The sequence below is a fragment of the Colletotrichum costaricense genome, assembly GCF_030867565.1.
Source record: "Colletotrichum costaricense strain IMI 309622 chromosome Unknown Scaffold_32.1, whole genome shotgun sequence".
NCBI lineage: Eukaryota > Fungi > Ascomycota > Sordariomycetes > Glomerellales > Glomerellaceae > Colletotrichum > Colletotrichum costaricense.
Window position 1 is genome coordinate 340,322 of NW_026848261.1, and position 24,395 is coordinate 364,716.

Genomic DNA, 24,395 nt, shown 5'->3' on the forward strand with positions numbered 1-24,395 from the left:
CGCTTCGCCTTTGCCATTTCCAGTGATTGGACATCATAGGAGTGAACGCCATCATCTCCAGTAGACCATCCTTCCGACTACGTTCACGACAGGTTTCCAAGACACATCAATGACAACGAGACAAGAATTTTATGAGCGGCCTTGCTCAAACGTGTTAATTCGCCTAGCTATGGGTCGGATGTACTATCTAGAATCCCCCTGGCATCGGAAGTCAATACCAAGAGAGTAAAGAGTTCCATAGCCCAAAAAGCGGCTGGAAAACACAGGCCACTGAGGATATCTTCGGTCCAGTGAGAAATCGTGGCGGGTTGGGGATGGGTAAACAGGGTCGGGTGTAGAGTTGCTGGCCGATTTTCATTACTAATGTTTTTGAAGCAAGCAACTCTGCTTCAAAGAGGTATCCGCATGAGGTAATCATAAGTCGTGCCGTATGTTCGGTTTGGAAAGGCTGAATATAATCCCTGTCCGTAGACCTAGGGACCTCTGATGCCTGCCCAAACGTAGACCGGAGGACCATCCTCCCAAAAAGCAACTCGAAGCGTTCATGAAGACGGAAAGTGAAAGTTGTCGTGGTCCCATCCCGGCGACCATACTTGTGCGCGTGTCTGGGGATCCTTGGCCCAGATATTCGAAAGTCGAAGAAAAACAAAGCAATTGAGAAAAGCGTTTTGTCGCGTCCCAGAGATGATGTGCTGAAGCAAGACACTCCTCATCTCAGATATTGAGCCTTGCGGCCATTGTCTGCAAGTACCGGCCCCTGAGGCCGGATGACGAACTGAAAAGGGACGATTCTGAAAACGCTTTTTTTACTCGGGAGAGTTGGCCGTCTGGCGGCGCATCTTCTCCGCCTCAAGGTTCTCGTAGAGCAGGAAAAGGGCAGACTCGTTAGCCTTGGCGGTACCCATGATGGTGAACATGCGTTCGCCACTCTCGTCGTGGGGAGCCTGGACAGATTAGTTATCTTGAGCATGGAGTTTTGTGGTAAATAGGTGTCATACCTTTGCGATAGAGATGCGGGCACCAGAGGTTTTGCGGATCTCGGAGATCTTGCTTCCAGCGCGGCCAATGATGCAACCGACCATATCAGCAGGAATGCTAATGTTCTGAGTCTGGAGCTCCTCGCCATTCTCGTCGTGGGTGGGAGGGCCTCGGGAAGCAGCATCAGAATCGGAACGACGGCCGTAAGGACGACCACCACTGCCGCCGTTGTTGGTAGTAGTGCTGAAGTCGGCACCGTTTCCAGTGCGCATGACGCGGGGGGCAGAGTACTCTGAGGCGCGACCGCCACCGGAAGAGTAGCTGTTTGAAGTGCCGCTGACGGTGGAGGTTGTGCCCGGCTGAGTGCGAACGACCGGGTTGTAGAGGACGGTACCAGTGCCTCTCTGCCAATCGTCGACGAGACACTTGCAGATTTCCCAAATCGCACCCTTGATGCCCTCGGGTGTGCCTTGGACCTCAACGATGCGCTCAGTGGACTGGGGTAGCATCTCCTTCTGGGCAACCATGCGAACGCCCGACACATCCTGGATGTGCTTAATCTTGAGACCTTGGCGACCGATGATGGTACCCATCTGGTTGTGGGAAATCAAGAGCTTGATGGCTGAGATTGCTATGTCAGCGATTTCTTCCTTGCGCACTACATGAGGTAGACTTACGATGGGTGCCAGTGTTGGAGACAACACCTCCCATGCCCATGGCGGGAGCGCCCTCGAGGAGAGCGCGCGCGACAATCGCATAGGCCTCAGAAATGGCCTGGCAGCCACCGGTGATGGTGAGAACACGATCGTGGACGCCCTGGACGACCTTGCTGACACCGGCCTTGACGCCAGTCTCGTCGCGAAGCTCGGCGACATTCTTGCCAGCCTTTCCAATAATGACACCGGCCTCCTTGGAGGAAACGATGGCTCTCAAAGTGAGCTGAGAGCCGGCGTACTCCTCGTCGGTGCGGGGTGCGGGCTCTCCGTCAGGGCCAAGACGGGTCTCGCCATCATCAAGCTTCAACTGGTCGAGGGAGCCGACGAGGTCGTTGCCGTTGGCAGCAATGTTATCCTGAGTAGCGGACATTTTGAGCGATTCGAAAAGTGCTTGGGGCAATTGATTCGAAAAGGATTCTAAAAGAAAGGCGCAATTAGTACAATAATCCAACAAATAACCCAAAAATGGGTGAAAAAGGAAGTGGTGTAGTGGGAGGAAAGAGTGAAAGGCAAGGGAGAGTAAGAGTTCAGATTTTGTAGAAGTTGTGATTTTCCCAATAGTCCAGGGCAGGCACGTCGACTTCCCCACCCGAGGACGCGTAAAGGTGAACAGGAGAATCGAAACTACCTCCAAACCGTGGCCGTGGCACGTAACTCTGGTAGTCGGGATTTTTTATACCATATAGAGCGTGACGATTTTCAGGGTCAGCTATGCCTGACCCTGACCCGTCCTGATATGGTGGACGGATTGACGCCAGGAGCTCTTGCACGTTCAAAGTGGGGGTAATGATGGCGCGGGGTGGTAGTTTTGTGTGCTGCAACTTACTGTAGTATTTTCCTGAACTTTTGATCAGGAAGGTACTGGCTGCAAGTTAATGCGCTGACGTGGAAGCGTGAAACTTGTAGAAATTCAGCTGTCAAGCAATAAAGCAGGACGTTAGTGAATTGAAGCCGTAGCGGAAGCTTCGGTCTGTAGAGATTGGTAGGTTGGAGTGCGTTGGTGCAGCTCGTTTGCGGTGACGGATGTGTAGTTGCGTAGTGGGTGGCGGGGAGGATGAGGTGGTGGATTGAAGTGGGTGGTGGATCGGGAAAGTTGAGAAATGGAGGGGTAGAGGAGTAGATGGGAGAGAGGTAGAGGCGCTCGGGTGTGGGCGAGAGGTTGAGAGTGGGAGTGGAAGAGTTGAAGAGGCGGTCGTGAGGGGAATTGTTTTGGAAGAGTTGGTGAGGTGAAGAGGTGGAAGAGGTGAAGAGTTGGAGGCCGGGAGAGAGAAGTGAGGTCGGTCGTGGAGAAGTGAGGTGAAGGAAAAGAAGAGTGGGAGCGGAAAATGGGAGGAGAAAAAGTCGGTAGGTAAATGTGAGTGTGTGAGAGCGATGGGAGGGAAAGTGCGCCTCAGTATTTTTTTCAAACTCCTTCTTTTCTGGATGGGCTGGGAAAAGCAAAGGTAGAAGGTACTTACGATAATGTGAGTTGGAGCGGCAAGACAGGTGTACCCGGCCTGGCTATTGAAGGTGTCTGGTGGTGGTGGTTGTGTAAGGTACCTAAGCTGTGGTCGGGTGTAATGGAAGTTGTGGTGCAAGAGGTACCTTGCGGATACTTGAGTGGAAGTCTGTGGTCCAGAATGGGTCGCGTAAGGGAAGGTATGGTACTTAGGTGTGCTGGGGAAAGAATCGGGGGAGCTCGTCGCTGGAAGATGGAAGGGACTGATCTGTGAGGGGCTTGAGTGGGCAGGAAGACCGGGTAGGTACGACAGTGAATAGAGGAAAGCGCATCCAGACCTCAACGCTGGCTACCCTTGGCCCCACCCTGCAACAATTGATCACGTGTACCTCATCGGCGGAAGTTGGCCGTAGCAATACATGTCGCAACGCTAGGGCCATCGTCACAGCAAGTATCCTGCCCCTCCTGCACATGCTTCCCGAGTGGTATCTTGCCTGTACATCTTGAGGCATGGGAGGTGAGGTAGGTAAGGTAGGTACTTCACCTTGGACGGGACCCCTCCACGCCACATGGAGCTTACCTAGCACTTGGGCTCCTTCCTTTCGAGGGGCACTCACTCATGGAACCTTCAAGTTTCCGTCCGGGCGGGCTTCAAGAAGCTGGAAACACCCACCTCCTCCACCTCCTTGCCATTTCCCGTCTTCCCTGGTACTCACGGATGCGACTTTGGATATGCGGCAAGATCAGGTGTGAGGTAACGACGGAAGATGGAGCAGACGAGACACCAAGCGACCAGCTGTCTCGCATCCAAGCTCTGTCCCCTCCAAAACCACTCGACTGCCTCAATCTTTCGCCTAGGTATCAGCCACTATCACAGGCACGCCATATTCACAAGGACTGCGATGCCTCCCTCAGCACACGAGCCTCGATAGACCTATTCATCCATCTCTTCCTCTGTCCCTCACACCACTTACACCTCCTCAATGGTGGGGTGCAAACTTTGGCTTGGGGCCCTCTTTCAGGCGGCCTCTTGAAGTACATGTCAGTAGTACTCTTACATAGTATTGTAGCTCTCCCTCGGACTGATCCCCGCCAGGGCACACGACAGGGAAGAAGCATTCCCGACCGTCTCGAATCGTCTTCCATTCCAGGGTTGAATCTTTCAAAGTAATGCGCATTGCTAGCCTACCTGGGATCTGCTGCCAGTGGTGCCTGACCCAGCCGCATCGGACCTTTCGCTGGCGAGCTTTCAGATCGAACAAGTGTCCAATCCAACTTGGCATAGGGCATATGTTGCCCAACTTGCGACACGCGACATGCGGCCAAACGGCTCTTGTGGTCATCATCCGTCTCGCTCGGATCGCAATCGCAGTCTGCACCTCAGTGACAGATAAGTTCCTCAGAGCTGTCGCAGGCTCGAGTCGCTGCGCATCAGGCGTCCCAAGCTCCAGGAGCTGACCAATTCCCCAAAAACCTCCTCGGCTCCTCCAGCATGGTACGGCAACGCCCCGATCAATAAGGGAACTTTGCTGCTCCACCCGTCACCACGCTGCGGCGCTGCAGCGTGCGTCAACGGTGATCCAGCGCGGGAACAAGTGACTTTGATTGCTTGGCTCCCCGCCATCTTTCCCTTCTTTATACGTCGAGCGAGCGGCCGGCTAGTGCGGCCGACACTTTAGCGAAACGGCACCGACAGATCCAGCCTCCCACTCGTCACGGTCTCAAAACGCCGTCCATCTGTCAAAATCGCATGTCAGGAATCCCATTGGAGTTTGCGCCTGCGCCGCATTGACTCAGCTCATACAACAGTACATGGCACCCAGCGCCCGTATATCTGTCAAGTTTCTCGACTTTCCTGCGACAGAAACAGAGCTCTTTATCTGGTGTAACTCGAAGCCACACACTTTACTACGCGGACTGCACGGGAAAAGCAATCACGCCCTGCTATTCGTTCAATGCCAGCCTCCCCGCGAGCCGGTCACCATACGATGCCGTTGCCGACATTTGACTAGTGTCCGGCCATCCGTCGCTGCTGAGACCCTAGCTCTCAGAGCCGCGATGCCAATGGACAGTCTCTGAAGACTTTGCACCTCCAGCACTCCGGATTGGCTGACCGAGGCAGCTCAACAGCGGGGTAGATCAAACCGTCAACAAATCCAAGAGCAGCCCTCCCGTGCCATTCACTAAACATGACTGCATTGTACCTCTTCCTTGCTCCTTGATAAGCTACAGCTCACCCCGAGCTACCTTGCCTAGGTAAAGGCAGTAGGTATGCACAGCTGGAGCTGCTATAGAATTTTCGGTCAGGATCCCGCAGCTTTTTACCTGGCCCTCCTCTGAGAAATGGTCCACTGCCGCAGAGATAACTCAAGCCGATTTTGCACATTTTCAGTTCGAGTTGCCACTGTGCCTGAAGGCCTCGCCAGTCAAGCTTCACCTGTAGAATTGTTGAGTTGTCAATCTAGATGCCCTTGATATTTGGGAAAAGACCTTAGCCGGCCAATCCATGTAAATGAAGCACTCGAGGTATCATGTATGTGCAGTGCAATTATATACAAGATGCGAGGTAAATCGCATCATCCGCCCACTACGACAACCACTCCCCTCTCTGTCTCCCTTTACCTCTGACGCAGCTGCTTCTCGTGCTCGACCCAAAAGTTCTTGCAGGCCCTGTGACCCCAATGCTCAACCCACCACTCCCCAAAGCTGTCCTCGACCTCATGGTCCACCTTGCTCACCCGCTCGTCGCGCTTCAGCCCGCAGATGACGCACGGCTTGGGCGCAGTGGGCACCACCTTGGCCGTCGAGACGGGAATCGTCTCGTTGAGCTCGGGCACGCGGAGCTGGTCCCGCGGATTCTTGGCGCCGGCGGTGGAGTTGGCCGCCGCGACGGCTGACCGGAGCCTGCCGACGTGCTCCCTCCACACGCCTACCACGTCCGCCGCCTCGCGGTCCTCGCGCGCCGATTGCGCTTTGTCCACGCCCGCGAGCTTCATGCCCTTTGCGCCGGCCGCGGAGATGGCCATGCCCTGGGACAAGAACTTGTCGCGGTGCCAGCGGAGCTTGCGGCCCGCGATGACGCGGGCGGCGACGGTGGCGAGGAGAAGGTAGCCGCGGAGGAAGATCACCGTGCTCGGGTCTTCGAGGATGCGTTTCCGGATGGGTGCCGCTAGCTGGGACGTGGGTTTGAAGAGTGACGAGTTTGCGAGGTCGAGTAACTGCGGGAAGATGGAGAGGATGACGGAGGGAGGAGGAATGTTGATGGGCGGCGGGGCGTCGTCAGGGATTTCTGAGGCTGTTGCCGGTGATGCTTCTTTCGTGGTTTTAGGGGCTGCTTTCTTGGCGGTGCTAGTGGTGCTGGATTTAGGAACTGGAGCTGGAGTGGACGACTTGACGCCGTCGACCGCGTCCCAATCCCAGCTCTCCGGGGGCCTGGAAGAATCAATCGCAGAAGGCTCGTCGTCGGGGAAATCCTCAAAGTCTGGCCACTCGTCCTCCTCCTGCGTCTTTTGAAGATTGGTGGTAGCAGAAGGGTTCTTAGCGGCGAAAGTCTTCGTGGGTGAGGTCTGTCCGAAAGCTGGCCAGGCTGTGACGGGTGTAGGCGACTCGGGCTTCTCGTCCTTCTTTTCCTCCTTCTTGAAGTCGCCATAAGTGGGTGTGGTGAGACCGAGCCCTGGAAAGGGGTTACGTTCCTGGAAGGAGGGCGACTTGGGAGCCTGGGGGTACGGCGATGTGGGCGCGTTGAGATTCAAAGAAGAGAGCTGAGGTCTCTTTTGCGGAGGCTGCGAGACTGGAGTGAAGTCATCGTCGAGAGAGAGGAGGTCCATGGAAGGTGGCTGTTGCTTTGCGGGCTGCGGTGGTGGCTGTTGTTGGGTCGGCGACCTTGGGTCCAGGGTCGGGCTCATGTCCGCGCCTGGGAAGGGAGTCTGAACAGTCTCGAAGTCTCCAAATTCATCATCGTCATCGTCATCGTTGTCTCCTTGAAGCTCGAACTCTTCAGCATCAAAGAGAATGTTAGGATCCGACTGTTTAGCTGGCTTCGGACTCGACTTCTTCTGAGTTCCGTACATTTGACTGGAGAATCCAGGGCTCGGCTGCGGCTTGGCCGAGGGCGCCTGAGATGAGAACCCTGGGCTAATTGCCGGTTTGGTGTTCGCAGTCTGCCACGATAATCCGGGACTAGGTTGTCGGTTTGTCTGCTGCCATGAAGGTCCTGAACTGGCCCCGGGTTGCTGGTTCGGCGACGGGAGGCCAGGACTGGGTATGGGCGACAGGCCCGAGCCATAGGGCATGTCGACGACATTGACGAGGTTGTTGGTCATGAGATCAAACGTCGAGGCGCGCGCGATACGGTTCCTAGGCGGCGGTGATGACCTCGCCTTGTTCGTCTGCGGGGGCAGCACGAAAGAGCGCTGAGTGGGTGTAGGTTCCGCAACCTCAAAGTCACCCCATCCGTCATCGTCCTCGACGTTCTGCAGATTCTGCTTCGGCTGCTGGTTTGATGTCGACGAGGAGGTGAAGCCCGATGAAAAAGCGCCGAAATCACCCCATCCACCGCTGCTGCTACTGCCACCGCCGGCAGCACCACTTGGTTGCTGCGGCTCAAAACTAGGCCATGGTACGGTTTGCTGAGCCGGAGCGGGTGCCGCCGCGGGCTTGCTGCCGACACTGTTGCTGTTGCTAGTAAAGGAGGCAAAGTCAAAGAGGTCCGTCGACGATGCCGTTACTTGCTGCGGGCGTTGCGGTTGTAACTGGCCTTGTTGGCCCCCCGGTTGGTTTTGTTGTGACGGGGGGCTCTGATAAAAGCTGTCGAGGTCCAAGAGATCGGCACTCATTGCGTCGGCTTGATCACCTCCGGATACACATGCTTTCCGACCCAAGTTGATTATGGGATCGTGTCCTCACAGGACTTGAGATCCGAGGATGATAAGGGGAAAAGGATATGCCGATGTTGAGCGGGTGACGATGAAGGAGACAAAGGAAGTTTATCCGTATGCGTAGATTGGGACGGGATAGGTGACCTCTTAGGACCAGGTTAATCAAATAGGGGATCGCCCGCTCGGCAAGAGGCACCGGTCAATGGGGCTGAGAGGCCAAGGGAGGTTCCACGGGGCCGGGATTGACTGGGCGGATGATTTGAGCTGAACTTCTAAAGTGCGGATTTTGGGGGGAACATCAGAAGGCGACAGGGCCTAAAAGGCTCGGGCACTTCCTTGCAGAGCGCCACAGCCATAGCTACCACTACCAGATCCTTGGCCAAGACTTGACCAAGACATGCACGGCGAGTCCGTTCTTTGGGCCAGCCAGCCCTACAGCACGGAATGCTCTTATTACAGAGTATGGAGAATACCTTACTTCTTCTCTCGTATAAACTTATATGCCACGATGAAGCAGTACTGGTCCGCAAGTGACTTACTTTAGTTGGATTCGATCTCTTTTCCGCAGACTTCGTTGTTGGCTGTAATGCACACAATGTGCCAACTCTTCTTATGACGGTTCTGCACTAAGAAAAATGAGTGTTTTTATGTATGTGCTCGTCAATTCTAGCCTAGTCTTTAACTGATAATTGGCAGTTGATTCGAATAATAAAAAGATTGACGCGAAAGCTTAAGATCAGCAGGCGACACTGTTTTGACGGTCCCCTGGCATTTGGGTGGCGCTGTCAAAGGTCGGCACGGAGCTTAGACCACACCGATTACGTGGGGGGTCTGGCGCAGAAAACTCCAACTGAGCTCCTAAAATTTCGAGGCCAGGGGTTGAGAGTGTCTGCCGGTCCTTCATCATCAAGCTTCAGGCCCAGTGTCGACTCCTTTGCGATCGCCCACAATGTCGTCGCGAATACTGGCATCGCTGTGCCCTAAGTGTCATTTGACATTGCGACCGCAGTCTTTCCCACGCTTAACGACTTCGCCATGGTATACACAAAGCGCCGGCTTCCGCTCAGCCACCAAGGGGAAGCCATCACGAATGGTCCTTTCAGACGATGTTGCACGACCCCGAAACCGAGATGCCAGACCGCCACGACGACAAGTTGAAGGACCTTTTGGTGGTATGAACCAGACCTTTGCGAGAGTACCCGAAAAGCGCACGATACGTCCACCCAACGCGAGGGACTCGAGGGATGGGAGAGGCTCTTCAAACAGGTACAACAGAGGCGATTCCCAGACCTCTTCCGATCCGCGAAAGGCTTTGAAAATGCAACGGTCTCTGGCGGGGGTCTCATACGGAAAGAGAAATGTTTTGAAAGACAAAATGCAAGAATACGAATCATTCGACCAATTCAACCTCTTACCCATAATGAAGGACGGCATCAAGGATGACCTTCTGCGAGGAATGGTGGAAATCAAGCCAACGCCCATCCAGAGGCTTGCTATTCCAGCCATGCTGGGCCAGGCTAGCGCCTTCAAAGTCCGGGGCGAGAAGAGGCAAGACTTTCTACTTGCTGCCGAGACTGGTTCTGGCAAGACGTTGGCGTACATGCTGCCGGCCGTCAACGCTATGAAGATCGCTGAGGAAGCCAACCCTGAGATCCAGTCCTTCATGAAGCGCTTCCAGGAGGAGAAGGAAAGAGAACAGAAGGCCAACAAGGGCCCCAAGTCCAAGAAAATGTCTGCATTCGATGAGCCTCACCCGACCATGGCTAGACCTCGCATCATCGTTCTGGTCCCTTCTGCAGAGCTCGTGGAACAGGTTGGAAAGGTGGCCAAAACCCTGTCGCACGCCGTCAAGTTCAAAGCAGAGGTTCTCTCCGCCAACCTCAAGGCCCTGACGATCCAGCGCAATCTGTACTCGCCGCGTGGTGTCGACATGGTTGTCACGACGCCTCACCTGCTAGCCTCGATTGCCGAGTCCGATCCCAACGTCCTCTCTCAAGTCACCCATCTGATTGTCGACGAGGCGGACTCGCTCTTTGACCGAAGCTTTGCCCCCGTTACCACGACCATCATTGATAGGGCGATGCCGTCCTTGAAGCAGTTCATACTCTGCTCAGCAACAATACCCAAACGACTGGACAATTACCTCGCCAACAACTTCCCCAACATGACGAGAATCACAACGCCGAACCTTCATGCTATCCCCAGAAGAGTTCAACTCGGTGTCATTGATGTTGTCAAGGACCCTTACCGCAACAACAAGAACCTGGCCTGCGCCGATGCCATCTACACTATTGGTCGAGAAGCCTCCAAGCACGAGGGCCCGATCCAAGGTGAAATTGACGTCCGCCGAATTATGGTGTTTGTCAACGAACGTGAGAAGACAACGGAGGTTGCTGAATACCTTCAATCTAAGGGCATCGACGCTATTGCGTTGAACCGGGACGCAGCCGAGAGCCGCCAGTCCGAAATGCTGAAAGCCTTCACTTCTTCAGAACCCTTGCGCGCAGTGTCATCACCAGAGGCCTCCGTACCAGGCAAACGATCGCTGCCCAACACCAAGGTCATTGTTGCCACCGACTTGGCCTCTAGAGGTATTGACACATTGGCTGTCCGCCACGTTATTCTTTACGACGTCCCGCACACTACCATCGACTTTATCCATCGCCTGGGAAGAGCGGGTCGCATGGGACGACGTGGAAGAGGCATTGTGCTTGTTGGCAAGGATGACAAGAAGGACGTCGTTGCCGAGGTTAAGGAAAGCATGTTCATGGGTCAGGCACTTATCTAGTGACCACTCATGGCACGGATAAACAAAAACAATGTACAACAATCATGTAAAACACCTTGTATATCACTAAAAAAAAACAGATAGAGTCGAGGCAAAGGGATGGGATGATGCACAGATACCTGGGATACATTCGGCTCAGGAGACATGACGGTGAAGAGCGAGGTCTCAGCTCCCTAATGAAACATTTTCTACCAACCAATAGACCAAGCCATTACTAGCAACACGTCCTTTCGATAAACTTCAGATAACGTCATGCATAATGAACTGTGAGCCTGTGACAGCTTGTTGACAGTTTCTCCAAGTCAAATTGTGGCTAGTGGTGTGGCGCTAGCTCTCTGCTTTCAATTTGGGAGTGGGTCGCGAGCTGGACCTGCAAGGTTGGAGTTCGCGACGCGTCCGGCCCGCAGGCGTTTCCCTCCCACACCACATCAAAATATCACAGACTCTACCCCGTCTTATCACTATAGGTCGCAGCCTGATGCCCCGGTCAGATATTCGTACGACAATTCTTCACGACACCTTTACATAGTATTGAATAGCTGTCACCCCAGGCACTCTGCAGTTTCCATTAACATCAAGTGCCCGCCATGCCACGACCTAAACGAGCGCGTCGCGCACCAACCCAGCCAGTCGCAGCTGTGCCCGCCGCGCCTGAAGCAAGATCGAGCCCCGCGCCCGCGTCAGGCAGCGATATCTACAGCCACAGCGATCGCGAACATTCTGTCATTAGGAAGGAGCTTGCAGAGGAGGACACATCTCTCTTCAAGGAAGGTCCGTCTACGCGTCTAAGCAGGAGTTCCAGCTTGCGCCAGAGGCAGGTGCCGGGCAAGGCGGGTCATGCGTTGGACGATAATGTGAGCAAGCTAGAGGACGCAGTCGAAACGGCGGCTTCCAAGGCAAAGACATCCAGCGAACAGCAAAAGTCGGATTCGTCGGTCGAAGTGGGACGGAAGACACGCGCAACGCCAGTTCAGCAGCGCAGGGACACGACGGGGTTGGATTTGGACGACGATATGTTTACGGGACTTGACACGACTCTCGGCGATGATGACGATGATGCCGCTGCGCCTCCAAGTGCGCCGCGATCCGAAGCCTCAAATTTCAGTGTGAGCCACTTTAGACGAAAGGGTCGCGCGCCGAGTATCAGTATCAACAAGGACGATGCGCCCATTAGACCAAGTAGTCGTGGAGTTGGTGGCACGCCTAGTATCAGCTCGACCTTCAACATTGGTCTGTTTAAACGCCGTCAACGAGAACCAAGTATTCTAGGGACGGCGCAGAAGGAGCGCGCACAGAGGCCGATTGAGGTATCGTCAGGGTCCGAGTCCGACGACGAGGATGGTGAAGAATTTGAGCCCGAGGCCGAGTCGACGCCTCTTCAGAATCGCCGCAGAACACAACCTGCTCCCGCAACTGAGCTCGAGTCAGAATCGCAGCAAGTTCTAGCACCGGATTCTCAGCCCGCCGAAAAAGACGCTGAGCCAACAAGCGCCAGCTCACGGAAGCGGAAGAGCATAGAGAGCCACGAGGACACTGAGCGTCCGGGAAAGGCGTCAAGGACTGAATCCGAGCCCGCGCCTGAGTTGGATGACGATGACGACAGCGATTCAGAGCTCTCCGAGCTGCCTTCTCCTGTTCTGACTCCCACGAGACCTTCTGCTTTCCCGCGGCCAGTTACTCCGAATCAAGAAGACATCATGGCACCTCCTGAGAGCAGCGACTCGGAAGATAACAACGAGGCGTGGCCCGACATTCGCACACTTGCCAAACAGCGCCGCCGCCAAGCGCCTACCACACCAACGCGAGATGGCAACATCTCCGATGCTTCCTCGCCGCCTTCGCTGACCCACTCGCCCAACTTCCCAGCGACAAGGAATAAGTCCAAGCAGAAGAAGCAGGCCAAGGCGCCCAAGGTTACGACAGCGGATTTGACGGGCATGCTGCCGCGCAGACGCTCCAAGAAGAATCGGGACCCTTATAGCGTGGGCGGCTCTGAGGATGAGGAGGCACGCAACTCCGACGCCTCCCAGGATGACGACGAGCTCTCATACGCGGATACGAGGACTCGCTCACGCCGGGCGAAGACGACACCTCTCAACCGTAGCACGGCAAATAGGCCACCATCCCGTGGTGGCCGCGCCACGGCGGCGGCAGGGAAGGCGAAAACAGCGGCACCTAGCACTCGTGCGTCAACACGCACTTACAGCCGCAGACTCTCGGACAAGGAGAACGAGGGCGAGGGCGAGGTTGCGGGTGAAGCAGGGGCAGAGGCGGAGACTGGAGCGGAACCCGAAGCGGGATTCGAGGGTGACAGCTTTGCCCCGATTCGGGACGACGTTCTCGAGAGCCAGGAGAGCAGCGACCCCACGCGCAGTGCCGACGAGCTGAAGAAGGCAACGCGCAAATTTAGAGAAGTTGACCGCTGGCAGCTCGAGTTTGAAGAAATGACGGAGGGATCATCACCCAACCGAGATGCACGGTAGAAAGAGAGGGGAGGGCAAGATTGTCTTTGGTACTGACGGATTACTGGCTTGGTGAACAAAATGGAGGGCACGGTGTTTATGAGGGACAGGGTGGGAGTTTTTTGCGCGTATTCTATGTTCATGAAGCCGTCAAGTACCTATACGGACTGGGTTGGGAGGCTTTCTTCGCGGTTTAGCTGATGTTGAGCTCTAGCGTATACGCTGCGCTGTTATCCATACCTTGTTGACAGTATGTCGTCGATGCGGTTCATTATTTACAACTCCCCAAAAGACTGCAGTCAAGTGACACACAACACACACAAACAGAGCTTAATTCACTTTCTTCACAAGTGGTCATTTGATTTTCTCGAGGCAAATGTGATATACCTACAATGTCGTGATACTTTTCCCTGGTTCGTCCGAAACGCCTTTCGTTAACCCATAACGCCAGCCATCCATCCCCCTTGCGAGGAGGGGTATTTCTTTGAAGCAATACGCGAGGGACTGAGAACTCTGTGTTCAATTCTTGAGGAATACGCTCTGTACCGTCTGCTCCACAGTCGGCAGCAGGTTGTAGAGTAGGTTTGGATCACGCAGCGCGATGACAATGTCATCTGGCAACCTGCCCTCCATGAATAGTGACTTTGCGGGGTAGTTCGTTAGCATTGCAGGTTCCAAGTCGAGGAGATTGCATAGCATGGTCTCTAACATAATAGCGAGAACAAGAAAGAAGGAGGAATAGGGGAAAAAAAAAGAAGCTCACCCGCTTGACGCTGTCAAAGCTATCCTCCTTGGCCGTGTACTCTCGAATGACCTCGTCCGTCTCAAAGTCGACGTACACCCTCGTGTCCCGGATCCGCACAATCACATTATCGAGGCGCATGAAGAGCCTGCACAGCAGCAGCATGCGCTTCTCGTGCACGCGGACTTTTACGCTGACGATCGAGATGCCGTTGTCGTCGAGCTCGCTCTCGAAGAGCACCACGTCGTCGAAGAAGAGGATCGGGTCGCGGCGCTTGAGGAGCTCGAGGGGTATCATCCTCGTCGTCGTCTCCTCGAGTTTGTTCTTGTTTTCCTGCGCTTCCTGCTGCGCACCCGCGGTTCCTGTCGGCTCCTCCAGCGTCCCCCGGTACTCGGTGGAGTAGGACCAGTCGTACGGCTTCACGACCTCCTTGATGCCCGCGCTCGTCTTCTCGCGCGAGGAGGACCAGTCACGCGCGTAGGCGACCTGCAGCATCTTCTTGTCCGTCTTGTCGACGGCGTCGAGCGCGTCGTAGGCGTTGAAGGCGATGGACCAGCCCGTCGGCACGTGGGACACGGAGACGAGGTTGTCGCCAAAGATCATTTCGGGGACGGGGATGCCGAGCGAGGCCGTCATGTCGTCGATGGGGCCGGCTTTGGAGATGGGGAGCTTGCGGGAGGCGACGCGGAAGTTGCGCTGGGTGTGGGTTGTCGTTGCGGCGGCGAGGGCGGAGGGGGTTGGGAAGGGTTCGTTTGGGTTGGTTATGTGGTTCATCTTGGGCGAGACTTGCTTTCTTGACTTTTGGTATGGATTATGCCGGTCTGTGTGGGATTTGGGTGGTGCGCGCGCAGGCGGGTGTTCGTGGTGAGGATGGATGATGAGCTTCGCGGGAGGTTGAGGATTGGGGGTGGTGCAGCTCGGATCGGAGGTAAAGTTGCTGGCTTGCAGTTGGAGCTCTACATAGTTCAGTTGGGGGGAGAGAGGTGGTGATGGTGGGGTTGGCGGGGAACACGAAGGAGTCTCGGGACCCAGACCCCTGCTTGTCTCGGTGAGGGTGACGGGCCAGACGTCACTCGTCACTCACCGACTTACACCGAGACTGATTCAATATAAATCGACTTATTCAAAAATACAAAAGAGTTCACCCCCCCGGTGCCGATTGGGGGCTACATCTCTTGGCGCTCATGCTGGGATTCGAACTCGGGTACTCGCTAAGCCTGTCGTCGAGTAGGCTGGTTGGTGTATGAATTGATTGTTGACCATGAACCATTCTACCACCCACGCCACAGTTTGACCTGACCCCCGACCTAGAGGGCGCCTGCTGTGCTGGTGACAGGAATGGAGTCGAGGGGGTATATGAGGCTTTCTCATGATCGGATGAGATCTAGGTACGTATCTCCACTATCTATGGATGCGAGCAACCCTGGGAGCTTTTGCCCAGGCTGTACCACCTTTATCGTGAACTCTCCCTTGAGTCAACACCCAGTGGGATACCCGAGACCTAGATTCGGTGTCATTAGTAATTTGTATGGGCGTATGATGTGTTCGATATGTTCGATAGAAGTTCAAGGCGGAATTTCAGAAAGAAGGCCTCGCCTGTTTTGCTGATATCCCTCGTTAGCCCGAATTTCTACAACAACAAATATGAACTCCAGGATGTTTTATTAACCGATAAATCATCAAGGCTTCTTTCCGTCGTCATTCCGTTGAGAAATACAACAGCCCGTCCCGATGGTTTCTCCATTTCGAGCCTCTTAAATTCCAAACAGTCGTTTTAAACCTTTGAGACCCAGGCGGGTGAATAATAGGAGACCAAGGAGGGAAGCACGGGTCACTGTCGGTTGAAAAGTATCTGAGTATGTGGCGATATATGTCGCTGTGGGAGTACCTCATGACTAGATTCGGCATTCTAATTTATCATCCTGAGATGTAGGCATCAGCCACTCTCGGGGAACGCTAGGCCATCACCATTGCTGGTGTAGTAGCCTCAAGCTCAAATTGTACCCAGCTTGTCGCATATTTCCATCTTTATTTGCCACAAGCTTAACGATCATGGCGGTTTTATCATGTTATTGAGCGTAGATGGAACGTGTGGATGAATGTGCGGAAAGAATTGACATCGGCTGGCAATACTGCTTATCTTTATTGAGACTACTGATGATGAGAAATCATATTCACGATTGGCTTTCAAATTCAATCCTAGGGAATTATACATCCTGAATGTTGGACACTGGAACGCAACGATGAAAATGAACTCTATTGACTTGGCTAAGTAATCGACGACGAGTAACAACAAGCCGGACAGCAAGCAGATCTTGCAGGCACGAAAGGTATTAGACCCCCTCAGGGGATTATAGGGTCTGGCTGTGAAGCGATGAGTGCCGCCGACATTGAACCCCACTGCTTCTCTGATGGAGATAGATTAGTATGTTGCAAATCGATCCATCGCCCATAGGATCAACAGATCATTGGGTGAGCTCTACTAAGCCACCGGAGAAAGGTTCTTGATAAATAACAACTAACGAACTATAGCTGTAACTCATGGGAATGGGTTCCTCCGATATAACAACTGAGTGGCATATCAAACGTCAAGATGCCTTCCCTAGCCACCATAATATTCGTTCATCTTTCATCTTTCTCGAATTCACGACCGATACTACATAAGGTGGACCACAACAGCTTTCCCGAGAACCAATAAGTTAAGGACTTTCAAACATGGCCCACTCTCAACCGCAACATTGGGGTCGGCCTCAAGCTGGTCGACCTCAAGCTCCTCGACCGCGGTTCAACAGCCTCGGCCTACGTCGCAGCGCTGCCCCAACCACGAAGATTGCTACTACGGCCAAGTCATCCGACAACCGTCTCTCTCCTTTGGACACATTTCGAGCAATGATCGAGGAGTCGGGGCCCAACGTCGATATGTACGCTCTGTGCGATAGATGCGGACGAGTCCTCAAAGTTCCGGTACCAAAAGAATGGCTTGAAAGACTAGAAAGAGAGAAAGATCGATATCCTCTCCCTTCAAACCTTACACCTCGATCCTGGCAAGCGTATCCAGGGGATACTCATCTCCGTATCTCTTCACAGGTTTGCCCTGGTAATGAAAATGGCACCTGCCTCACCAAGCGCACTCACGATGATATAAAGACCTGGGGAGAACTCAAGGCGTTGCCGGAAACATCACCTGAAGTAGACCAGGAATGGCTTCAACTTGACCTTCCGTCAGCTGTGGGATACCTGGCGGCCCCAGACTGGCAAGAAAAACTCCAATCCGCAGTGATCAATGCTTCCAGAAATGATCCCCCGGAGTCCAGGTTGAGCAAGTCCTGGGTCAATTACATCTACTGGCGATGTGCCTGGCTTTTCTTCTCTCTGCGCAAAGGGGGCCTGCGGCACGAGAACGCCAAACTTGAGAGAATGTGGGGTCAAGTCGATGTGGACATATTGCTCCTGGAATATGGCGTGCTCGAAAAGGCAGATCTGGAGGCCCTGTATTGTACAAGTTATTCAACTCTCGCAGGCTTGGTATCTTGTAAGTGGCTATACGGGTCGGCCCTGCTCAACATGTTCTCTGGGATCAGGCGCGATATCGGTAAAGATCAGTTCAATCAGCTCAAGAGGGCCGTCCAGCGAGCTGATACGGCCATGGGGAAATACCTCTTGGCCTGCGTCAACATGGACGCTGTGGAGTGGAACGCCCGACGGCGCGCTGCTTTCACTGCGTATCGGCACGTCGAGGAGCACTTGCACCATTACGCGAGTGCTTCGCAACTGAGAGAATTCCTCAAATTACGGCAGTCGCCACCTCCGCCTTCGGCCGAGTTGTTGGAGGAATCCTTGGCTGAAAAGGGGGCACAAGAGCGGACTATGCTTATTAGAGCTTCGAGACACATGGAGCTCGACAAGAGCGGCAACAAACCTGATTGGGTTCGGAATCGAGCCCAGCTGGCCAGGTCGGTCCCCAATCGATGGCCCAGGTGGGAGTCTGCCGGGATTGACAGGCTTCATGCTCGTTAGATGCGGCACTGAGAGCTTGAAGATGCAACACTCAGACTACACAGCCACAGCTGGTATGCCTTGAGTCGAAGCTGGACGTATATATGTATAGAGGAAATTTTTCAAGGATATCGTTTTGGAGGACCACTTCATTATAGAGGCGGTCTAAATTACACGAGGTAGGAATTACCGAGGAAAGAGACTCCAGATATCGTTACTGGACTATACAGGTAGCCAGTAGTTGACCTGTATTAATTGCGCACAATCTATTATTTACGGTCCAGTTGCTTTCCTTCGGTATTCCGACGTCACCCACGCGCAGTTGATTCTGCTCCTATGTCCAGAGATGATCTATAACCAACAGCTACCATGAATGAAGGCAATTGGGTTGACAAACTCCGTTCGTAGGGCATGTCGTTGGTGCATTTGCTCATCGCCGGCCTCTCGAAAACAACACGGCTCAAACTAGTAGACCGAGAGCCACGTGCACGGTGTCAAACATGAATGAAAGAAGCGAGTCAATCAAGAAGACACGGTCTAGCCAACACGGATCTTGGAAAACCTGACCATGTCAGATCAAGCTGACAGCGGCTAGCAAAGTTGAGGCTGTCGGTCGCCCAGGAAGTGGGAAGTGGGGGAGAGATCTGAAAGAGCGGGGCGGGTCGCTGCCCTGGCGCCGGCGCCGTCGTTCCCCTGGCAACCATCCTCACCCCCGTTGTTTAGCTTCCCACACCTAGCTCGTCCATCGTTACCCGAGAACCTTTCTTAATAACCTGACAACCAACTCCAGGTTCCTTGATTCAAAAACCCTCAGTGCACTCTTTTTAACCAACAGGGAACATTCGACTTGCTACATCTCCATCCACAATCACATAGCAAGATGGCGACTCGGACGCTGGAATCGCGCTTTGAGCGCATGTCGGTAAACGACGAGAACGAGCCTGTCGATGGCGGCAAGCTCTACTCCAAGACTCAGGTTGGTCTCGTCGACACATGTGTAGTCGCCGTGTGGAATCATGGCTGACGATTGTCCCGTAGACTTTGGTGAAGACATCACAGCTCTCCCAGAGCTCGAGCAGACCGAACCTCATCAAGGTCGCCCTCCAGTCCCAGAGCACCAACGCCGTCGCCTCGGTAACGCTGCCATCACAAAACGCACAACGACAGGCCAAGAACCCGGCATCGCCCGCAAGAAAACCCCTGCCGTCCAGCTCCTCGAGAACGTCCGACGAGGTTGTCGAGATCGAGCGCAAGTCCGGCGTCTCCATCGTCATCGAGCCCTCGATGCCCAAGGTCTTCCACCTCGGCATGTTTGAGATTGGCCGGCCCCTGGGCAAGGGTAAGTTCGGCCGCGTGTACCTCGCGAGGGAGCGCACGAGCGGCTTCATCTGCGCCCTCAAGGTCCTGCACAAGAACGAACTCCAACAGGGCCGCGTCGAGAAGCAGGTCCGCCGCGAGATCGAGATCCAGAGTAACCTGCGCCACCCCAACATCCTCCAGCTGTACGGCCACTTTCACGACAGCAAGCGCGTCTTCCTCATCCTCGAGTTCGCTGGCAAGGGCGAGCTGTACAAGCACTTGCGTAAGGAGAGCAGGTTCCCCGAGTGGAAGTCGGCGCAGTACATTGCCCAGATGGCCTCGGCGCTGCGCTACCTGCACCGCAAGCACGTCATTCACCGTGACATCAAGCCCGAGAACATCCTCATGGGCATCCACGGCGAGATCAAGATTTCCGATTTCGGCTGGAGCGTCCACGCCCCCAACAACCGTCGCAACACCATGTGCGGTACCCTCGACTACCTGCCCCCAGAAATGATCAAGCCTGGTAGCTCGGACAACTACTACAACGAGAAGGTTGATCTCTGGAGTTTGGGTGTCTTGACGTATGAGTTTCTCGTTGGCGAGGCACCGTTTGAGGATACGCCCGTGATGACGCAGCGGAGGATAGCTCGGGCTGACATGACGGTTCCGTCCTTTGTCAGTCCCGAGGCCAAGGACTTGATCAAGAAGGTGAGGCAGCATTTATCCAAATTCATGATACACAAAAACGAATGCTAACATCATCTCTAGTTGCTTGTTCTCGACCCCGAGAAGAGAATACCCCTGGAGCAGGTCCAGACCCACCCGTGGATCGTCAAGCACTGTGTGAAGGGCGAGAGAGCCGCCAACCGTGAGAAGAGCTCCTAATTAATGACCCTTATGATTCATGCATACATACCATCAAGGCATAACGGCCCTTGTAGGATTACCGGCGTTTTCTTCTTCTTTGCGGTATTCAGGCGGGCTCTGATCTACAGCTTGGGGTTTTCGGGAGTGGGAAAGGTGTTTCCAATTGCATGTACGGGAGTTGGTGTTCTTAATGTCCGTCGTTTTCAGAGTATCAAGAAACCCAAAGAAGCATAGCCATCGTCCAAATATTTTGCTATATTTCCCGGTGTTGTCTTCCGTGAGAGTAGGAAGAAATAGTACATGAATAAAGGGGGGTATTGTTTACACACGCTCGTTTTGTGAACGAGCCCAATCCTGTCGTCATCGTCCATCACCTGTAAACCTCGTCAAAGGGCCGCGTATCGCTGAAGCAGGACTCCCAGACCTGGTTCACCACCTTGGTCGCCTGCACATCATCCTTGCACCTGGGTCGGTTGAGGACGGACTGTATCGCGCGCTTCCGCACGCAGTCCTGGAACTGCTGAGACAGGCTCCAGTTGCCTCTTGTAAAAGCCTCTCTTGTCCATCTGCACTCGCCGCTGAGCATCGATGCTCGGATCTGCCGTCCCGTCAGTTCAGTTTCTCCCGTTCTCTCCGCCTCTGCTCGGGATCAGCCGGCGCAGGACGCAACCTTACCTCTGTACACGCTGCATGCTTCAAATCCAGATCACCCATCCAATCCACCTTCCACCGCAGGTGATCCCACGCGTGCACCATCTCGTGCGAGAGTGTATCCTCCAGGTGCTTCCGGTCCCTGACCTCGTTGGCGCAGATCATGATGCCGTGGGCGGGGCTGAAGCCGCCCGACTGGCGGTGGACCTCGCCGTCCTCGGTCAGGCGCGCGGGGCACCGGCGGCACTGGATGTTGGACGCGTCGAGGGTGCCGTTGAGGCCGGCGATCTTTTCGTTGAGGAAGCGCACGGTCGGGGAGAAGGCGAGGAGCCAGTCGCGGTGTTCCTCGCAGCGCTTGCAGTCGCGCTCCTCGTTGGCGCGGTACCGGGCCTCGCGGTAGTGGAAGGCGCCTTCGGCTGTCATGCGGCCCGTGAGGATGTTGAAGTAGTTCATCCACCACTTTGTCTGCGGGTCGAAACCGGTGCGAGCGGGGTCGTTGGTGAGCTCGCGCGGTGGTTGTTTCTGCTGCTGTTGTTGCGCGGGTGGTGATGATGATGTTGTTGGGGAAGGGGTCGCTGTCGAGGGGGCTGAGGGGCCCAGTGCCGCCGCTTGTTTGTCGTCGAGGATTGTCATTTTGGGCGTCGTGTGGTTGAGAATTCAACTGTGCTTCGAGATTTGTCGCTGATGATGGAGGTCTACAACATGAGGATCGGGTGGTGGTTGGCCAAGGATGGAGGTCGTTGCTGGAAGATCGGGAATTTTTGGCCGTTATCGATAAACCCTTCGATATGATGGTGGTAGGTACTTGGCCAGAGGTACCACTTCATGGATACCTACTGCGTAAAGACAATTGTTGCACTCCGTCGTCCCATCATTCCTTGCGAACCAAGAGAGCGCAACATTCCTCCTATGCCATCTCAAAGCTTGTATCTTCTTTGAAGAAGTTCATTCAATGATCTCGCAAATGACTTTGAGTCAACTAATTGCTACCTGATCCTTTTGAACCATAAGTCCGATGTCCTAGCATCTTGCCGGTTGTCGTAACTGGCAGACCGCAGATCTACCGAGGGCGCGCCCTTTCCACTCAGTATGCAACGCAACGTGGAAATGACTTGACCGGCGGTTCAGCTCTTTCTCTTAATCGAGACATAATGGGAATACCACGGGTTGTTTTTGGTAGGCAGGGATAATGGCAACAATGGGCCGGGCCATCAAGACCAACGGTGAAGATGCCCGGTGCACTACGTACGGCAACCCCCCCGGATTTTAGGGTCAGTATATCGCCCAATCACAGGCGTCTTTGACAGCCCAACTCCCGGGCGTTCTCCCGCCTTTCCTCTACACCGGACGATCCCGATGTCGGGCCAGTTTTTTTTTACACTTCCACGCCGGCCCAGTCATAGGTTCAGCGGAAGAAAAAAAGGTACACGCAACCGACAAGTCAAAAGACAACGAAAGGGCGCGGTAAACCGACCAGGGGCCTTGCACACATCACCACATCAGAACCAGGCGGATCCTTTTTTTCGTCCCACAATTAACCAACTCGAAGCAACGGTGCTGGGCTCTGACTCTGGCAATGGCGGAAGCGGGTGGTCCTACGTGTAAGAAAGGGATCCAGTTATTTTTTCTCCCCTCCTACGTAATGCGCCTGGTGCCATTTGCTTGGGCGTCTTCTTGCGTTGATCGTGGCTGTCCCATTCTTGACACTACTTTATTTATACTTATTAGTTGATGTCGTTATCTCTCATTTTGGGCAACGGGCCGGATGACCTTGTGAGATTTGTTTGACTGACTTGAGATTCCACCATCTGCAGACATGAAGCACCGCGAGGGCCGGAAACCTCTGACGGTGGTGCTGAAACTTGGTGAGGCTTCAAAAGTGCTGTATCCTTCAATGATCCATGTGCTAACTCATCGCACAGGCACCAGCTCTATCGTGGACGAGAAGACACATCAGCCCTTACTCTCCATCCTGAGTCTTATTGTTGAGACGGCCGTGAAGTTGAGGAAAGATGGCCATAGGGTGGTCATTGTCTCATCTGGCGCCATCGGTGTTGGTCTTCTTCGGATGGAAATGGACAGACGGCCAAAGCACTTGTCAACACTTCAGGTACATTCCCAGACCTCAGGCCCTCGATCTCTGAAGTTGCTCAAGCTGAACAATACTCGCAGGCGTTAGCGGCTATCGGCCAATGTAGACTCATCAGCCTATGGGACGATCTGTTCGGCCACTTCAGACAGCCCGTCGCACAGATTCTGCTCACCAGAAACGACATTGCAGATGTAGGTCAAGCTCAGAAACAGACAACTATAGTAGGCAAGCTGCTGACACACATTTGCAGCGGACACGGTACCTCAATGCCCAAAACACATTCAACGAGCTGCTCGATATGGGCGTCATTCCCATTGTGAACGAGAACGACACGCTAGCCGTCTCAGAAATCAAGTTTGGCGATAACGACACCCTCTCCGCCATCGCCGCGGGTATGGTCCACGCGGACATGCTGTTCCTCATGACGGACGTAGACTGCCTCTACGACAAGAACCCCAGAGCACACCCCGACGCCCAGGCAATCGAGGTTGTTGAGGACATTTCAAGTATCCAAGCAGACGGTAAGCAGGCAGAAACCCTTCCCCCCTCTCGCCCTCCCATGTAGTGGAAAAGGGGGTGCCTCAGTCTCACCTAAGCTAACCCGACCTTTCCCCCAACTTAAGTCTCAACAGCGGGATCCGCCCTCGGCACCGGTGGCATGATGACCAAAATCGTCGCCGCAAGGCTAGCAACGCAAGCAGGTGTGACAACCGTCATCACCCGCTCTTCCAACCCGGGCAACATCGTCAAGATCGTCCGCTACGTCCAAGCCCAGCAAAAGTACACCTCCTCCTCTTCCTCGCCGCACCTAGGCGCCGCCCCAGACGGCGAGGACCCCGATAACCACCACGACAGCCGCGACCACACCGAAGACCCGTTAGCGCAGTCGACGGCCTCCCTCCACATAGACCAAGCCGTCGAGAAGCCCCCGCTGCACACCCGCTTCCTCCCCTCCACAGACCCCATTCGCGACCGCCACTTCTGGCTCATCCACGGTCTCAAGCCCCACGGCACGCTCTACATCGACGCGGGAGCCCACAGCGCCCTCCTCCGCAAAGCGGGTCTCCTCCCCGCGGGCGTCCTCGACGTCGAGGGCAACTTCGCGCAGCAGGAGGCCGTCCGCCTCGTCGTCGTGGACCGCCTCCACGCGCCCAGCACCACGGGTAAGCTGTGGGGCGGCACGCCCGTCGAGGTCGGTCGCGCGCTCGTCAACTACGCCGCGCCGGAGATCATGCGCATCAAGGGACATCAGAGCTCCGATATTGGCGGCCTGCTGGGGTACGCTGACAGCGAGTACGTGGCGGAGAGGCAGCACATTCGCATTTTTGATCGGGAGAGTCGGCCGGTGACGCCGAGTATCGAGAAGGTCAAGGAGCAGGTCGTCGAAGAGGTGATTTCAGGTATCACGGGTTATGAGCAGAAGACATAGACAAAATAGTGTTCATAGTAGACGCTCCGTTACGATCTACTTTTCTCTGTATAAGAG

The 24,395-nt window shown here is 54.6% G+C and overlaps 9 protein-coding genes across 9 annotated transcripts; 5 read left to right on the top strand and 4 right to left on the bottom strand.

Moving 5' to 3' along the window:
* Window positions 1-806: 806 nt before the first annotated feature.
* CCOS01_16691 (KH domain-containing protein) lies at window positions 807-2,064 on the bottom strand (the record flags this gene model as incomplete). The annotated part of the gene is made up of 3 exons (XM_060464827.1): window positions 807-944; window positions 999-1,600; window positions 1,656-2,064. 3 exons carry the CDS (start codon window positions 2,062-2,064, stop codon window positions 807-809), a joined length of 1,149 nt encoding a protein of 382 aa, XP_060304715.1.
* A 3,686-nt stretch (window positions 2,065-5,750) lies between these two features.
* On the bottom strand, window positions 5,751-7,967 carry CCOS01_16692 (uncharacterized protein; the record flags this gene model as incomplete). The annotated part of the gene is made up of 1 exon (XM_060464828.1): window positions 5,751-7,967. One exon carries the CDS (start codon window positions 7,965-7,967, stop codon window positions 5,751-5,753), a length of 2,217 nt encoding a protein of 738 aa, XP_060304716.1.
* A 1,417-nt stretch (window positions 7,968-9,384) lies between these two features.
* CCOS01_16693 (DEAD/DEAH box helicase) lies at window positions 9,385-10,797 on the top strand (the record flags this gene model as incomplete). The annotated part of the gene is made up of 1 exon (XM_060464829.1): window positions 9,385-10,797. One exon carries the CDS (start codon window positions 9,385-9,387, stop codon window positions 10,795-10,797), a length of 1,413 nt encoding a protein of 470 aa, XP_060304717.1.
* A 587-nt stretch (window positions 10,798-11,384) lies between these two features.
* Window positions 11,385-13,280, top strand: CCOS01_16694 (uncharacterized protein; the record flags this gene model as incomplete). The annotated part of the gene is made up of 1 exon (XM_060464830.1): window positions 11,385-13,280. The coding sequence occupies one exon, from the start codon at window positions 11,385-11,387 to the stop codon at window positions 13,278-13,280; it is 1,896 nt and encodes a 631-aa protein (XP_060304718.1).
* Window positions 13,281-13,778: 498 nt separating this feature from the next.
* Window positions 13,779-14,775, bottom strand: CCOS01_16695 (uncharacterized protein; the record flags this gene model as incomplete). The annotated part of the gene is made up of 2 exons (XM_060464831.1): window positions 13,779-13,901; window positions 14,023-14,775. 2 exons carry the CDS (start codon window positions 14,773-14,775, stop codon window positions 13,779-13,781), a joined length of 876 nt encoding a protein of 291 aa, XP_060304719.1.
* Window positions 14,776-16,716: 1,941 nt separating this feature from the next.
* Window positions 16,717-18,018, top strand: CCOS01_16696 (uncharacterized protein; the record flags this gene model as incomplete). Its single annotated transcript, XM_060464832.1, has 1 exon — window positions 16,717-18,018. One exon carries the CDS (start codon window positions 16,717-16,719, stop codon window positions 18,016-18,018), a length of 1,302 nt encoding a protein of 433 aa, XP_060304720.1.
* An 859-nt stretch (window positions 18,019-18,877) lies between these two features.
* On the top strand, window positions 18,878-20,184 carry CCOS01_16697 (uncharacterized protein; the record flags this gene model as incomplete). The annotated part of the gene is made up of 3 exons (XM_060464833.1): window positions 18,878-18,973; window positions 19,036-20,007; window positions 20,068-20,184. 3 exons carry the CDS (start codon window positions 18,878-18,880, stop codon window positions 20,182-20,184), a joined length of 1,185 nt encoding a protein of 394 aa, XP_060304721.1.
* A 352-nt stretch (window positions 20,185-20,536) lies between these two features.
* On the bottom strand, window positions 20,537-21,450 carry CCOS01_16698 (peptidase M76 family protein; the record flags this gene model as incomplete). The annotated part of the gene is made up of 2 exons (XM_060464834.1): window positions 20,537-20,764; window positions 20,842-21,450. The coding sequence occupies 2 exons, from the start codon at window positions 21,448-21,450 to the stop codon at window positions 20,537-20,539; spliced, it is 837 nt and encodes a 278-aa protein (XP_060304722.1).
* Window positions 21,451-22,633: 1,183 nt separating this feature from the next.
* CCOS01_16699 (glutamate 5-kinase) lies at window positions 22,634-24,338 on the top strand (the record flags this gene model as incomplete). Its single annotated transcript, XM_060464835.1, has 5 exons — window positions 22,634-22,682; window positions 22,740-22,927; window positions 22,990-23,100; window positions 23,160-23,430; window positions 23,542-24,338. 5 exons carry the CDS (start codon window positions 22,634-22,636, stop codon window positions 24,336-24,338), a joined length of 1,416 nt encoding a protein of 471 aa, XP_060304723.1.
* Between the last annotated feature and the right edge of the window lie 57 nt (window positions 24,339-24,395).